The sequence below is a fragment of the Peromyscus leucopus genome, chromosome 14, assembly GCF_004664715.2.
Source record: "Peromyscus leucopus breed LL Stock chromosome 14, UCI_PerLeu_2.1, whole genome shotgun sequence".
NCBI lineage: Eukaryota > Metazoa > Chordata > Mammalia > Rodentia > Cricetidae > Peromyscus > Peromyscus leucopus.
The window spans coordinates 34,838,931-34,854,527 of record NC_051075.1 but is presented as its reverse complement, the minus strand read 5'-3'; the positions used below and the strand labels follow the sequence as shown (position 1 = coordinate 34,854,527).

General features: G+C 40.8%; 1 protein-coding gene across 1 annotated transcript in view; it reads left to right on the top strand.

The window, feature by feature from the left end:
- The first annotated feature begins 1,400 nt into the window (after nt 1-1,400).
- Nucleotides 1,401-15,597, top strand: part of Mdga2 (MAM domain containing glycosylphosphatidylinositol anchor 2) — a 779,363-nt gene continuing 765,166 nt past the window's right edge. The window contains exon 1 of the mRNA XM_028859113.2: nt 1,401-1,736. Coding sequence (XP_028714946.1) covers nt 1,457-1,736 — 280 coding nt within the window. The 5' untranslated portion in view covers nt 1,401-1,456. The remainder of the gene's footprint in view (nt 1,737-15,597) is intronic.

The window sequence follows — 15,597 nt, the reverse complement described above, 5'->3', positions numbered from 1 at the left end:
AGCTCCTGGGCTGACCCTGGGCAAGCTTATCCGAGGAGGAGCCGGGGAAGCAAGAGGGGGCTCAGAGGAAGGCGGCCGAGCCGCGCACTCGGCTTTGACGTCGCCGGGCTGCGGCTAGCAGCCTCGCGCTCTCAGCACGTAGCGCACAACGTGACCACACACAGCCTTCCTCCCCGGCAGCCGGGCCGCCTGCGCTCCGCGTCGGCCGCTTCTCCATCCTCCTCCTCCTCCTCCCTCCTCTCGCCTCCGCGGCGCGCAACCCCCAGCGCCAATCCAAGGGATCCCGGGCAAGCGTAGGGCCCGGGGCGCTCCTCTGCCCAGCTCGGGCATCTCTGCCGCAACTGCGGCCCGCGAGGCGGCCACGCAGCCGGGGTGCCCTCAGCAGGCAGCCGCTCCTCCGTTCCGCTCTGGATGCCAGCACTCCCTTAGCCCGGGTGGGGAAGCCCTTCTGCGGCTCCCGGGTCTAAACTCCCGCCAGTCCCGACCGCCCCCACCCCCTCCACCTGGCGGGGGCGGCGCGGAAGCGAAGAGGACGCGCGGTACGGGTGGGCACGCGTGGACAGTGTGCGGATCTGCTCTCTCCACTCGGCATCTTTCCTCTCCTACAAGTGGCGGTGCTCGGACTCTGCTTTTGGCTCCGGGGATCGGTGTTGCCGGCAGGAGCACCCTCTTCGCTGGCGGGGCGCTCAAGGCTGTTTGGGAGAGCCGTGGCGGTGGCAGCAGCGGCTGAGGCTGGTGCCTGGCGAGCTCCAGACGGGCACTCCGCTCCCGCCTGGACCCTTTCGTCCTCCTCTCTCCACCTCCTCTCCCTCCTCCCCATCCCCCGTTTCCCACTCCTCCTCTTCCTCCTCCTCCTCTTCCTCTCCCCGCTCGGCGATGCGAGTCTGTGTCGTGTAACAGGATTGGCGTTGCAATGGCAACTGATGGAATGGGGGAAGGCAAGACAGCAGGGCTGGGGGCTCCGGACTGCGGGCGGGCGAGCCGCTGCCGCCGCTTGACGCTCCTCTGGGGACCTTCGCGAGTTACTTTGTAAAGGCGAACCCGGGGCGAGGGAGCCCCGCTTCGTGCCCGGGTCAGAGGCCACTTCCTGCTCCCCGGCTGGCTGTCCAGCGCGGTTCGCATCGCGTGGCGCCCCCGGGGTCCCTGCCCGCGCCCGCCGCTTGCTCGCGCCCGGATCCCGGAGCCGCTTCCCCGAAGAACACTTGTCCTCGCGGCTCTGCTTCCCATCACCGCCCCCTGCTCCTCCCAGGCGTCTGCGATTTTCCCAGGCGCCCGGTGTGAGTGCGGCTTGCTTGTGAGTGCGTGTAGCGGGGTATTGTGTAGTGGGAGTGTGTTCGCGCGTGTGCTTGTGTGTGTGTGCGTGTGCTTGTGTGTGTGAGTGTGTGCTTGTGTGTGTGAGTGTGTGCTTGTGTGCGTGTGTGTGTGTGTGTGTGTGTGTGTGTGTGTGTGTGTGTGCATGAGTGTGGGGTGTGTGGGGCTCCAGCGCTCCGCTCTCGGCCGCCGCCAGGGAAGGACAGACGGACAGAGCTTCCTCCCATCGGGAGCAGTTCCCGGGCACCTCGACTCGGCCCGGGCACAAGTGGAGCGCGCCTGGCTGGCCGCTGGCCTCCGGAAGGTTCCACTGCGTCCCCCTTGGGCTGGATATGTTCATGTTCACGTGAAGATGGATTTAGTGTACGGTCTCGTGTGGCTGCTGACAGTCCTCCTGGAGGGGATCTCTGGCCAAGGAGTGTACGGTGAGTGGAATCGCGACGCTATCATGACCTTGTGATTCCTAGGCAAGATAGGTTGCTGAGCTAAGATGCACGACTCCGAGGCGTTCAGGGGCCCCTCCTGGCGTGGCATTTGATTTACACTTCATCACGTTATTGGGAGCTGGAAGGAGGCAGCGAGCGCGCTGCGGATTGGGCTGTGAGCGGCTCCCCCGGCTGGCTCCTGGACTGGGGCTCAGAGTTGGGTCGGGCCAACAGCATCGCACTCGCGGGAAACAGTGGCTTTGCACTTGATTTATCCCCGCGGGGGAACACGAGCTCTTGCAGTCTTGGATTTAATAATGGTTTGGCTGCTTTCATGCCGGGGTGTCACTGCCGCGGTTCCCCCTAAAGGGAACCTTGGAATGTCACCCCGAGTCCCTTCCACTTCCCCATCCCTTACTGCCTGGGAGGCCCCTCTCCCTGCAGGTGCTGTCATCCTTTCTATGTTTTTATCTTTTTTTTTTTTTTAAGTCTCTTTTCCCCCTTTCTGTGAATGTCTACAGGACTTGCTTTTCTGGCTCAGGAAATGGGGTGACAGTTGAGTTGTGTTCTGCACTAGCCGTTGCCATGAGCACTGACTTGGGGACGGGAAATTGCAGGCAAGATTCTCAGTGCCAGACACAATTAAGGGACATGTTTGTGTGAATGGATGAGCAAATGCATGAATGAACCAAAGATGAAGTCCGCGCGTCTCTGCTCCCGGGCAGGACACCACTCTCTACAACCAGAACAAAAATCTCAGCTCTTCAGAAAGCCCAGATCCAAGAGGCTTGGGACCTAGTAAGGGTGAAGGGTGAGCTTATTAATTGGAAGGCTTTTGAAGTGCTCCCAGACAAATTCCGGTTCCTTTGCCTGTCAGCAGTTGGCACTCTTGTGTTTAGTCACCTAAGACTGACTGACTGACTCTCTCTCTCTCTCTCTCTCTCTCTCTCTCTCTCTCTGTCTTATGTTTTTCTTGGTTGACTATAGTGAGTTGAAATATCCTTATCTTCTGGGACAAGCTGACAATGCCTTAAAAGAAAAGGAACTTTTGTGTTCTCAAGTTATATTGCAAGAACAATGTTAAAAGGGGAGATTTAGAGGATAGAGCAGGCCAAGACTCCCTCGTAGCACACACACCCTCATGCACTTGGAAAATGTATGGAAAACTAATGCTGCTCCATTGCCTTAGACTGAGTGTAGGCCAGGTCAATAGCTGCCTGGGGCAAAAAAAGCCTGCGTGTCTGTGGAAGTGCCAACCATTTCCCCCAGTCCCCAGAAGTGTCTGTAGAGTGGTGACTTGGAGTCCTGCAACTCCCTGGGAACCCCATAGTGTGCAGGGGGTGGAGTGCAGTAGATCCCATCAGCCTGTGCTTTCTACTCTGGGTTCCATCCTGGTGAAGGAGAATACAGTGTGTATTGGTGGTGGTGATGGGGGCAGAAAGGGGTGGTTCCCAGCTGAGAGCTGTGATTCCTCCAGCTGACACTCCCTTCCTGGTCTTCCTAGTTTAGTTCCAGGCTGGGAGCAGAATTCCTTCTTCACTTTCTCCCACCTCTGAGCTCCTTCATCTCCTTTTTCTTCATCCCCTCCTTGCCAAATCAAATCAACTTCTCTGACTATAGCGGAGCAAGGGAGCCCCTTGCAAACGGGGTTGGCTTTGGTGAGCTTCAATGTAGCAAAGAATTTCCTGAAAGCTGGACTACAGCAGGAGGGGGGGGGGGGCTGAAGAGAATTAGGCTTCACTCAAGACCTCTTAAATAAGACTCTGCTACACTCTTTCTATTCAGAGAGAGAGAGACAGAGAGACAGAGAGACAGAGAGAGATAGAGAAAGAGACACAGAGACACACAGAGAGAAACAGAGACAGAAAGACAGAGAGAGAGAGAGACAGAGACAGAGACAGAGACAGAGAGACAGACACAGAGAGAAGCTGGGATTCTATCTGGAGTCAAGGACTGTTGGAGAGAAGAGCTGTTCCCCTGAGTTCTTGTCATCTCCTGTCCAAGTTTGTCTTCATTTCTAATTGGCTCAAACCTTTCCAGCTGAAGGGAGTTTTTGTTTTGTTTTTAAAAAATACGTGAGGTATGCCAGGTTATGGTAGCACACTCCTTTAATCCCAGCACTTGGGAGGTAGAAGCATGTGGAGCTCCATGGTTTTGAGGCCAGCCTGGGCTACAGAGCTAGTTCTAGGACAGCCAGGGCTACCCAGAGAAATCCTGTCCTGGAAGAAAAAAAGTGAGGTGGAGATACTGGAAGGAGGGTGGAATGCTGGAACTGTAAAGATGAAAGAGGAACGATTCCATTTTCCTGACATTCCCGGTCTTTGGGGTTACTTAGGCAAGTCCCCTGTTGGCCAGAAGGATGAAGTTACAGCTTGGCAGTGTAGATAAGTAGGAATCAATAATTTAAATAAGCCCTTGCCTATGTCACTTATCAGTAAAGGAGGATGCTTTTCCATTACTGAGTTGGCCACTGTGATGAAGACAGTGGCCTTTGTTTTATTTTAATATGGATGTGGTTGTTAGTCACTTGTCTAGGACTACAGTTGGCTTTGTGTGAAAAAAAATATTAATCAGCATCTCTAGCCATGATAAATGTCACAGCTATTAGGTGGGTGGAAATAAAACATTTATATATTACTTTTCAGATATGTTTTATAGATTATAGGAGGTGGCCTTTCAACATGTGAACCATAATCATCAGCTTAAACATTATCTTGGAACTTGTTAGAAGTGCAGAGTCAGGAGTAGGCCTCTCAAAATTCCTGCATCAGGACCTCAGAGAGTGAGATCCAGCAATCCCTCCTGCCCATCACCTCCCTCCTGGTGAGTGCCACAAAGTCCACTAAAACCAGAAAACACTAACATAGATTTACACTTCATTGCTTTGACTTTGTAAATCAAGACCTTTCTTCAGCTGAAGTAATTTCATTTTTATGTTTAAGTATTCATGATAAAGAGAGTAGTTTATGGTTAAACAGTTGGAAAACATTTTAAAGGCCATAGATAAAAGATTCTGTGTAATGCTATGAAGTGTTTTGAACATTTTACATTAAGATCTTTTTTAAAAGATTGATTTTTAGAATCAGGACACCTTTAAATACATACTTTGAAAAAGTAGGGACTTGGCTAATATAAAAACCTGCAACCCTGTAAATCTGCTGCCACTTTATTTACCCATATTCACTAGATGTAAAGTCATCCCCACTGCATGCAAAAATTTTTTTCACATTGTTTTTTACTGACTAGCAGCAAAAGGAAATAACAAACATTTTCTGGCTAAACTGGGGTTGCCTTTCTTCTCTCACTTCCTGGTTGAGGACCTCTGAGTATAAAATTCAGACTTTAAGTCTTAGTAAATTGACATATTTATTTTAATGTATGGATTATGTCCTCTTGGTGAACATAATCTTCCAATTATGTTTAATCATCTTGGCAGTATAAGACTTAGTTAAATGTAAAAATTTTCTTCCAAAAGTAAGAACTTACTGACATCAATCTCGGGTGCTGCTTTGTGACTTGGTAGTACAATGTCTACAATTTTTATGTGGTGTGACATTTGATTAAAAGATACTGGTCTGTAATATAGTCATTCCATTTTTGAATCTTATATAACACCACAGTAATATAAATTATTTATGTACACTTCTGAAAGAAGAAAGTGCAGAAAGTTTATAATAGAGTATTAACACAACCATGTGAACTGTTTGGGATGGACATTGCAATGAGACAATACCTATTTTGTCTTACTTGTATATCTTTTAATGTTTATAAACAACAGAGTATGCCCTTTTGACTTTTACAAAGTTACTTATGTTAAAAAATTACCCCAAATACTGTTAGAAGTTTAGTTTTGTTTGAATTTTCCTTTTGCTCATATATAATCAAACCTAAATGGTCACTCCATGAACAATGACCTGATACCTCTTTTATCTGGCATTATTAATTTGGTAAATTCACTATGGATTGTGCTTGGGAAATTTATTAGATACAGTGAGAAAGGTCAGGATGTCAACTCCAGATGTGTTAGGTGACTCTTGAAGTACCCTGAGCTGAGTGTTTTGAAGCATACTTTTGTCAAATCATGTTTTATGGATATAATTATTAATAATTATTCAAAATAAAGAATTATATTTACTTGCCCAAAAAATACAAATTAGTCCATTGGTTCAGGCTGCATTTTTACTCATAAACACCATTCTTCTAACTCCCAGGAGTTCAGTACTTTCGTATTATTGCATTAGCATAGATAAATCCCCACTACAAACAGAAAATCTAGGTCTAGATATTTTTAGTGGAAATAAGTCAACTACTTAGTGCTTTGAAATAGTTGAAGCCCTGTCTGTGCAAAGCTTCCTAGATTAAGACCAGAAAGTAGAATTTGTTCATTAAACGCATCCTTGACACATTAACTGTCTACATTAACTCATTTCAAGTACTATCAGCAAATCTCATACAATTTAAGTATGACACTGTAGGCAGTAGCTGAACAGAAATGACTTGGTAGGACTGCAAACAAGGAGATAAGTAAGACGGGAAGGTTCTGGAAGAAATTTCCAACTGTCAGTGGGTTTGAGCTGATAAACACATTGATCCAGAAGGATAAGGCTGCAGCTGAAGGTTGGCTGTTCGTTATACCCAGTCCCATGATGTTGCCTGCTCATAGCAATGTTATCTTAAGGTTATGTTGATTAGGATTCTGTCCAGTGTGTAAACAGATACTGCTTTTGATTGAACCATTTTAAGATGTCAGCCAGTGGAAGAGGAGATTTCACCTAATGTTAGAGAACTTAATCTGAAACCACATGCCATACAATCAGACTTAGACTACACTCTTCCTAATCTTAACCCACTGTCCATAGGTGCTCAGATAAAAGCACGTCCCCCCCCCAAAAAAAAAGGATCTGGGGTGGTCTGCTTATCTTGGAATTCTGGGGGGAATCTTTGGGATTATTTGGTGGCTATATTAGTGATATTTCACATAGGAAACAGGCATATTATTTTACACCGTGTCATATGCTTATGCCCTACGTGTCCTCCCTGAGTAAGCCTCACGGTTGACTCTGAAGTAGTTAAGATTGAGCAGGTTATACACCAAGGCCAAAGAGTCACTTTATAGAGGATAAGTTGATAGTGGTGGCAGGGTTCAGACCATTGACAGTCAGAGGTGAAGACATAGAACTTAGGTAATTCTGGTGAAGCCATGACACCAAGGAAATGATATGAAAACATTTTTCATCATCTTAATTTCTTTGCTTAAATTTTATTGATTTTGGTAATAACCCTTTATGTTTACTTTGTGTATTGTAAATTTTGTTTTGTACTGTGATCCGCCTAAAAGCTTTTATGACATGCCAAGATAAATAAGTTTTTTTTTCTAAGATTGGGCTTGATATTCTTTGTAAAATGTGTTATTTCAGTGTAATTTGAATAGGGTTTATGGAGATGTAATTATGCCTGAGCCTCTGGGGTTCAGTTTGTACCTGATTTAGAAAGTGATGGGAAGTCTTGGGTTGCTCTCCACATATGGAGCTGATTCATCACACATAGTCTCTGGCATGGTCCTCCTACTTCTGAAAGAGTATGGCAAGAATGGGGCTCAAAGATTACACCCTGCAAAAGAAACTGCAAACAAGGATACATACCAGCTAATCCCGCAACTGAGCTGTAAACCTGTGCTCCTCCGCAGTTTCAGGTGTGATATGGGCGGGGGAGAAAATTTGGAGACGCTTTTCCTTATTATTTCCATTGATTAATATTTGGAAGAATATTCAAAGTATTCTGTTGAATAAATTTCAAGTATAAATATGTGAACATTATAATCGCTCATTATAATTGCTATTAACTGAATGGTCTCACAAAATGAAATTTCTTGTTTTTGCTTCAGTGACTGTCACTGTACATATATCAGTTAGAATAGACTGAAAAAATTATTACATTCATAGAAATCTGTACCATATTTTCATTTTCAAACCTAATTTTGTAATTTTTGACAATGTAGATCTGTAAAGTCATGAGAAGAGACTTAATATATCATTCAATATAATCTAGGACAAACTACAACAGGTAGCTGGAGATGCTATGCTGTTGTTGAAATTTTACTTTTTCAGGTTTTTGCTTATTCGTTGGGTAGAAGTTTTCTATACAGGTTACTAAAACATCTCATGATCCATCATCAGGAAATGTACTAAGGTCTTTGGGGTTTTATTCCAGTTCAAGTCCATTTTCTATTCTAATCTTGCATAGATCCTGTGTAAACTCTCCCAGTATTGGTTCCTTTCTACTTTTTCAACACATGATGCCATTTATTATCTTAATTTTGAAACATTTCATTTTCTTTCTTACTGACACCACTTATTGAATTAAGATGATTATTTATATTTTATAATACAGACTATATATTCTCCAGGAGTTCACAATCACAACAGACAGTATCAACTATTGGAAACATATTTTTGCTATCATCTGTTTACTGTTGGTTAATCATTTAAATACTTATTATGGTAGAATGAAATGTGTTAGAAATTTTCAAATAATCTATTCATCCTGTCCAGAAGTGTTCTGTCTCTACAATTTTGCTCAAAGATTGGGTATTTCTTGTCATTAGTGATCAAATCTTTGTTAAGGAATGGTAGTTGCCAAATGGGTTCACATTAGTGGCATTTATTATATCATCAATGAGAAAATTTATTAATTTATAATTTTTCATTGTAAATAGACTTTGAGATGTGTAAATATCTGAGTGATTTGAAGGCATTGGGAAACATGCTTACATGAAAAAGAAATAGTTGATTCTCAGTTAGTTACCCCAGAGTTATAACAGATAGCTTATAAGCAGCTGATATCTGAAATGAATAAGTAGAAAGTAAAAGCTGTTAGAAAAATATATCTGGTCTTTAAATAATGGCAAAACAGAAAAAAATAATTTACTTTTTGAAGTAACTAGACCTTTGTTCAAGTGTATCACAGCAGGTGAAAAAACAAAAATGCCTGTTGTTTGGCTGAAGAATCCCTTCGGGGAATTAATTAATTAATTAATTGGTTGCCTGAAAGGAAGGATGGGCAGATAAGAGACTCTGAAAGGGAACTGGTGGTTTCACTGGAGTGCATTGCTTTTCTGATGGTTAATTGTCTGATATAGGATATAAGAAAAGGAAGGCTTGACCCTAAGCCTTCCTTCTGTTACTTCTGACTGTGTGTGTAAATTGTATCTATCACTTTGGGTACATATCCTAGTCAGAAGGACGAAGCTATTATGTGTATCCTAAGAAGCACAGAGACTGTTTCAAGAAGGCATGTGGCATATCTACATTTGTGGTGTAGAAATTCTGTAGAGATTTAGGCTAAGTACGGTGTAAATGCAGTCAGTAAGTCAACATACCTGCCATGTATACTTAATGTAGTTATGTGACAGACCATAGAGTCAGGGAGATTGCAAGTTTATTTGGGGGCTAAACCAATGGAACACACAAAATGGGACCATAAGAAATGACTGATGTTTTGTTTAGAAAGGAAGAACTATCAGAGATAGTTGCTGGTGTGGTTAGAGGAAACAGAAGGGTGTTGTCACATCATGGGTTGCACCTTGAAAATATGTGTCATGATATAAGTAAAGAGTGAGGGAAGAGTACTGCTCTGTGAATTCTAGCTGAAGGGAACGCGGCACAGAAAGAAAAGTAAACCTGAAGTGGGTGTGTGACAACTCTCAAATGATTTCCTCCAAGTTTATCTCAATTAGGAAGAGGTATCTGTTCTCTAAAGCAATGCCGTCATGCTCCAAAACTCTGAGCATAATCTGTGAGATAAATTATATTGTATCATAGTCTGAAAATTACTTAGATTCCTTATGTCTACCAGGATTCAGAGATGGTATATGTACAAGCAGCTGAGCTGTTTTTTCTTCACACGGTAGGAGAGTTGTCTCAGTTCCGGGGGATTCTGAACCCTCCCCAAATTTTAACACGTTTGTGAAGCCTACATCCAATCCCTTTTGGAGTTAGAGTAAAAACCACTTTCCAAAGGCTCTGTAAAATGTTGATGAGAAGTGCTATTCAAAGGCAGCAGAGCATGGGCCAGGAAAGATCTAGAACATCATGTTCTTTTCACATAGAGCCACTGGGTTGAATGCATTGGTGAGGAGAAATGTGCTTCCACTGTGGTTTATCATTCCTATGCAGAGTAGTGTGCAACCATGGGAAACCATCAGGCAATAGGGCTTTTCTGTTCACTTTACTGTGTCATCTCTGTTTTCATGGGAAACTCAAGAGTGGGAGACAGTGTGGAGAGGACAGGTAATAACAGCCAAGGACTTGAGTTGTGGGTGCATTTTATTATTCAGAGGAAAAAAAGGAGCAAATGTGGAGTTTCTGTCCTATGAAATCTACCTGCCAGGTCATTGGCAGTTAAACCACATCTGCCAAGTGGTTTTTAGGAAAGACTAAGGGATCAGAAGCAACAAAGACCAAAAAACAGTTGATTTTTTTTTTCCTGAAAAGAAAAAAATTAATGTATCAGTTTATCTAACTATGTCTAAAATTTTTTTTATGGTTATAGGTAAATATTTTCTTACATCAACATACATGTGTTGAAATATGAGCACAAATCGTGTTTTTGTATCAAAGAATAGGAATATTTTTATCTTTTATTCTGAGAGTAATTGAAAAGCTACAGTATAAACATGATAAACTTGAATGAGAAGAATTTTATGGATAGGATATAAAATATTCATAATTCTTAATTTAAAGATTAAAAAAAGTAATGAGAGGAAATAGTTACAGGAAATACCACAGATTTACTGAGGACATCTGATTTTGATTTAAATATCACCAATGTTGCTTTTTCCCTAGATGTTCACCCGGTTTCTAATAAAAGTCTATAAACTATATTTAATTCAAATATTAATATATTATCTTTCTTTAAGACATTATAACAGGCATATATATCTAGAAAGTTCCTTTATTCATCATGCATTTAAATAAACATCCATATATATATTATATGGATGTAACAACAAATAATGATAAAGGAGACCATGAATTTGAAAGAGAGGAGAGATGGGTATATAGGAGGTTTTTGAGGAAATAAAGGGAAGAAGAAATGATGTGATTATATTACAATCTCAAAAAAGAAAAAAAATAAATTTATCTTTTGTAAATACTTGGTTTCTGGGGTTTTTATGCAGATGAAGAAATATTCACTTTTAGACCTCTTACTTATATTCATAAAATTAATGAGACACATTAATCTCTTGATTTATGATTCGCAAACCTCAGACTACTCATATGAATACTAGAATACACCAAATTTTTTCAGTACGATTTTACTTAGGGCTTGCTGCCAACACACAACAATATCATGACTTGTGAGAAATGTCTTCATTGTATGAAATGAACAGTGTTGAGTTTTCAGTAGGAATTGAACACATCTGTACAGTAAGACTAAGACATAAAGAGACACAACTGACAGGTAGTTTTTGAGTTCATTGTCCATCATGCTATTGTTATCTAGAGTATTATCAAGAAGCATTGTGGCTAGTATTTTTATGTTGTTTTGTGTTTGTGTCTTTCTGCTCATGCTTACTTAGATTTACTTATAATTTTCCTTTATCCTTTGAGCCTTCCATTTTTATTTTAAAAAAATTATTTATTTATTTGTTTGTTTGTTTGTTTATTGTATGTATATGTATATAAGCCACAGGTGGAGGTCTGAGGACAGCTTGCAAAAGTCACTTCTCACCTTCCACTATGTGGGATCCAGTGGTCAAACTCAAGTTATTAGACTTGGTGTCAAGGACGCTCTCCCACTCAGTTACTGTGCTCCCATTTTCAATTGGTTCATGTTTCATCTTGATCTAGTCTACCTGTGCCTTTCTTTCTGACAGAAATGATACATCCATTTTTAAAATTTTTCTACTCTGTTTTAGCTCCTGGTCAATTAGGCCTCAATCTTCAGTAAATATCATTTTTTTCTCTGTGTACAGTCACTTCAATACACATGTCCAAATAGCGTGGAGTGGTGGGAGTACCACCATCCTCCACTAGGACCATTCTACGCTGCGTTGTCAAGTGGATGGTGGCATGATGGCAGTGAAGACGGGTGTTTAGAAACTGCGGCATCTCTTCCTGACACAAGAACTGTTCACACTGGACACCGGCCTGAGCCAATTCATCCTGTTACTCATGCTGTGTATTCTCTGATGGTTTCCTGCCTCAGTATCACATCTGTCTAGCCACCACAGCTGGCATCCAAAGACCCTTTCTCCCTGTTCACTGTGATGTGCTCTTGAACTCCATTATCATTCCATTATTTTGGATAATGTTTCAAAGCACATTTTTCCACCATCATTGAACCTCACTTGCCAGTGCCTTAATGCTCTGAGATTACTTATTGGAAAAAAAAATGCTTTGAAACCCTAATGTTTAACCTTTCCATGTTCAGAGAACTAAAGAAGTTATACACAAACATGTATGTATGTACACTACAAAATTATTTCGGTATTTTATGTAGCTTGTATGATTGCTTTCTAAAATAGATTCACAAACATAATTCATAAAATCCAGTGTACATAAGAGAATTCATAGACATTTGCCTTATTCTTTTTTTCTTTGTTTTTAGTTGTCATGGTAGAAATAGTTTTTACTTGCAAAGTACAATGCTTTGACATCTTATTTATCTTCAGAAGTAAATGTGTACTTGAGACCCAGCATCACTTGCATATTGAGAAGACCTCTTTTTTTTTTTTTCTATCATTAGTCAGGGCTTTATCATGATTTTTTTTTTGTCTTTTGTGAGTTTGCAGTTCACCAACCATTTCTGCACACACATACACACACACACACACACACACACACACACGCACACACATCTACAAACTGAACTCTAGCAACTTAAGTTCTTTTCTATCTGTAATTGTAGCTAATTTAATATAGACTATACAGTTCTTTAAAAATAAAGTCATTGATATATAACAAGTGTTGTTACAAGCCACACCCTGAAATAGAAGTTTTATAAATATTACATAGCATACCCTAATTTTTGAATAAAATGTTTTTGAAATCTGAAATGCTAACGTTTTTAGTTACTACTGCATAGCTTCCAGCAACTAAATTTAGAGTGGAATGAATATGACATGCCTATAAAAATAAGTATTTGTATAAACCATATGAATTATAAAAGTTATCCTCAGGGACATGAATGCTTATATTTCTTGTGTTTAAAACATGCAAATCTTAGCTGGGCGGTGGTGGTGCATGCCTTTAATCCCAGCACTCGGGAGGCAGCGCCAGGCGGATCTCTGTGAGTTCGAGGCCAGCCTGGTTTCCAAAGCGAGTTCCAAGAAAGGCACAAAGCTACACAGAGAAACCCTGTCTCGAAAAAAAAAATGCAAATCTTAAATAATATACAAAATATAACTTGAGTGCTAACTTTCAGCTTTAACCAAAGACAGACAGACAGACACACACACACACACAAACACACACACACAGTGCATCAGTACTTCATAGCATAAAATTTTTATTCTTGCAGTTGAAAGATGTGATTCTTTTAAAAAATTGGTACAATTTATTTTTGGACTGATAGGGTAGTTTAAGCCTATTTATAATTAGTAAGTATGTATAGTAACCTATAAAAATGAAGACCTGCCTGTACTATGTATTTTGCAGAAGTAATTTTCCTTCATGTAAAGCAGTAGCATGTGATTATAAAAAACAAAAACAAAAACAAAACTCCCCCTTGTCAGCTGTAAGACTTCATTTTCCTCTGGCCTGATGAACAATCACTGGCCTTGGAAAGACTGATAGTTAAATGTCATCTTTGGCCTGATTTCTGCCTTGGGTTCCCTCTGGATATGGCTGGAGCATTTTTCACACTGAGTTAATTGAGGCGACTATATCAGCGGATTTTTTTTTTTTTTTTAAATCTTGTTGTGCTGAAGAAGAACGTTGATTGCAAGCTCTGCCCTCCCCTTAGCTAAGCGAGTTCCTCAACCCTCAAAGCTTACAAATTAGTGCAGCCTTAGTGATTTGTTGTAGATGTTTAGCTACAGCATTGCTACTATAAATGTCATTTTCCCCTACGCTTTTGAATGCGGTTATTGTGTCGTGCAGTATAGCCCTGCACCATTTTGACTATTGTGTGATTGATACAGAAACGGCTTCCATAGGAAACCATTACGAGTGAGAACAGGAAAGGTATTATGTCCAGCTGTCCTGCCATGCATTTCTAAGCAGCTGATTTTTTCTTTAACTCATAACCACCCGTAAGTTTCAGAGGGCGATTGAGTCACTCAGGATGTTAACTCTTATTTTGGTCTCTCTGCAAGAGAAGTGCCCTGAAATTAACTCTACAGCCAGAGTTGATACTTGAAGATTAGTCTGTTTTCTAGTACAACTAGGTTCGTAGTGTACTTCAAAGTCAGATCTCTTCATTTTAATATGTGGAAAAGTGCTGCCTTTGAGAATGCCTTCTGCAAACAGTGACAGTTTAGCACTTTAGCCAAATGCTTGAAACTAGTGGGATATCATTTTTTTTGCACACTAAACACTGTGATAATATCTAGGGGGTGTGGACAACCCTTGTTTTGTAAACACATACTTCAAATAAATTTGCAAACAGATACTTCAAATGAAAATACAAGTATACGTGAAAGTATAGAGTAAAAATATGAGTCAAATGCATGTTCAGAAGAGTGTGACATATTTTATAGCTTTACTGTTTCCCACATTTGAGAATATTTATATAATAGTACCTATGCTTCTGATGTCATGCTCTCCTTTAAGTTTATGCACTTCACAAAATCTTAGATACATGCTCTATTTTGGTTAAAGTTGAACAATGACTTTATCACTGAGGCAAAAAAAATTGTATATCCAAGAGTCAAGTGTATCTAAGTTATGATTTTTCTTGTATCTGAATATAACATGCTATTAATAATTAACAATAAGTAAATTTAATGTGTATAAAGGCTATAATAGACATTTGTAAGCAAAATCAAAGATAAAGTATCTTATGCATCTGAAAAATGGGATTTTTGTGTTCAAAATCTAAAGCTTGGGTTTTCTTAAAGACTGTTTTTAAATTGATCTAAAAAATACAAAAAAAAAACTTCAGTAGCTTAAATATTGTTCTTCTCACTCACTTTTATTCTGTCATCTTCTCAGCAATTATTATAGCATTATAGAGCTTTTCACAAAGTAGGGCAAGGCAAGGTGCAGTGTTTATATGTTGGAAGTTTGTTTCTTCTAGGGAGTATTTATATACATGTATTTTATCAGGAAATTATCTAGGAAAGAGTATTTAAAGGAAAGAGAACTTGGAATAAGAAAATAAAGGACTGTTGAGAATTAATGACAGAGGTTGGTGATTACAAACATATATATTCAGTTAAAAATACTACATTTGACAACCAATATGAGGATGATGAATACTTCATTGGTTGGACATTAACCTAACTTTTTTAACATTTGTTACATTGGTGTATATTACAGATACATGACTGAACCTAACTTTTAGCACTGAAGTTTCTCAGTGATTGCTGTTATGTTTGTGCTTCATGTCACAAATTCGTGGCCAGTTTTGCCAACTTAGGGTTTACACTGTCCTGGTTGGACTCAGCATCAGCTACAAGAGAGTTTTGTGTGGAGTGGTTAGGATTCTGCATGCCTCTTACCATCAATTGGAAACTGATAGTCGGCATGGAAATGTCAGTGGGATATGGGATAACTCTGAAGGGCATGAGTTCCTGGCTAGCACACCTTTTCTGAGGCCATATCCACAAACAGATTAATTTTTTTTTTTGGTTAGAAGTGAGTAAGGAAGCACAGACAGATAAAAATGTCACCTCATAGCAAGGCCTCCTATAGAC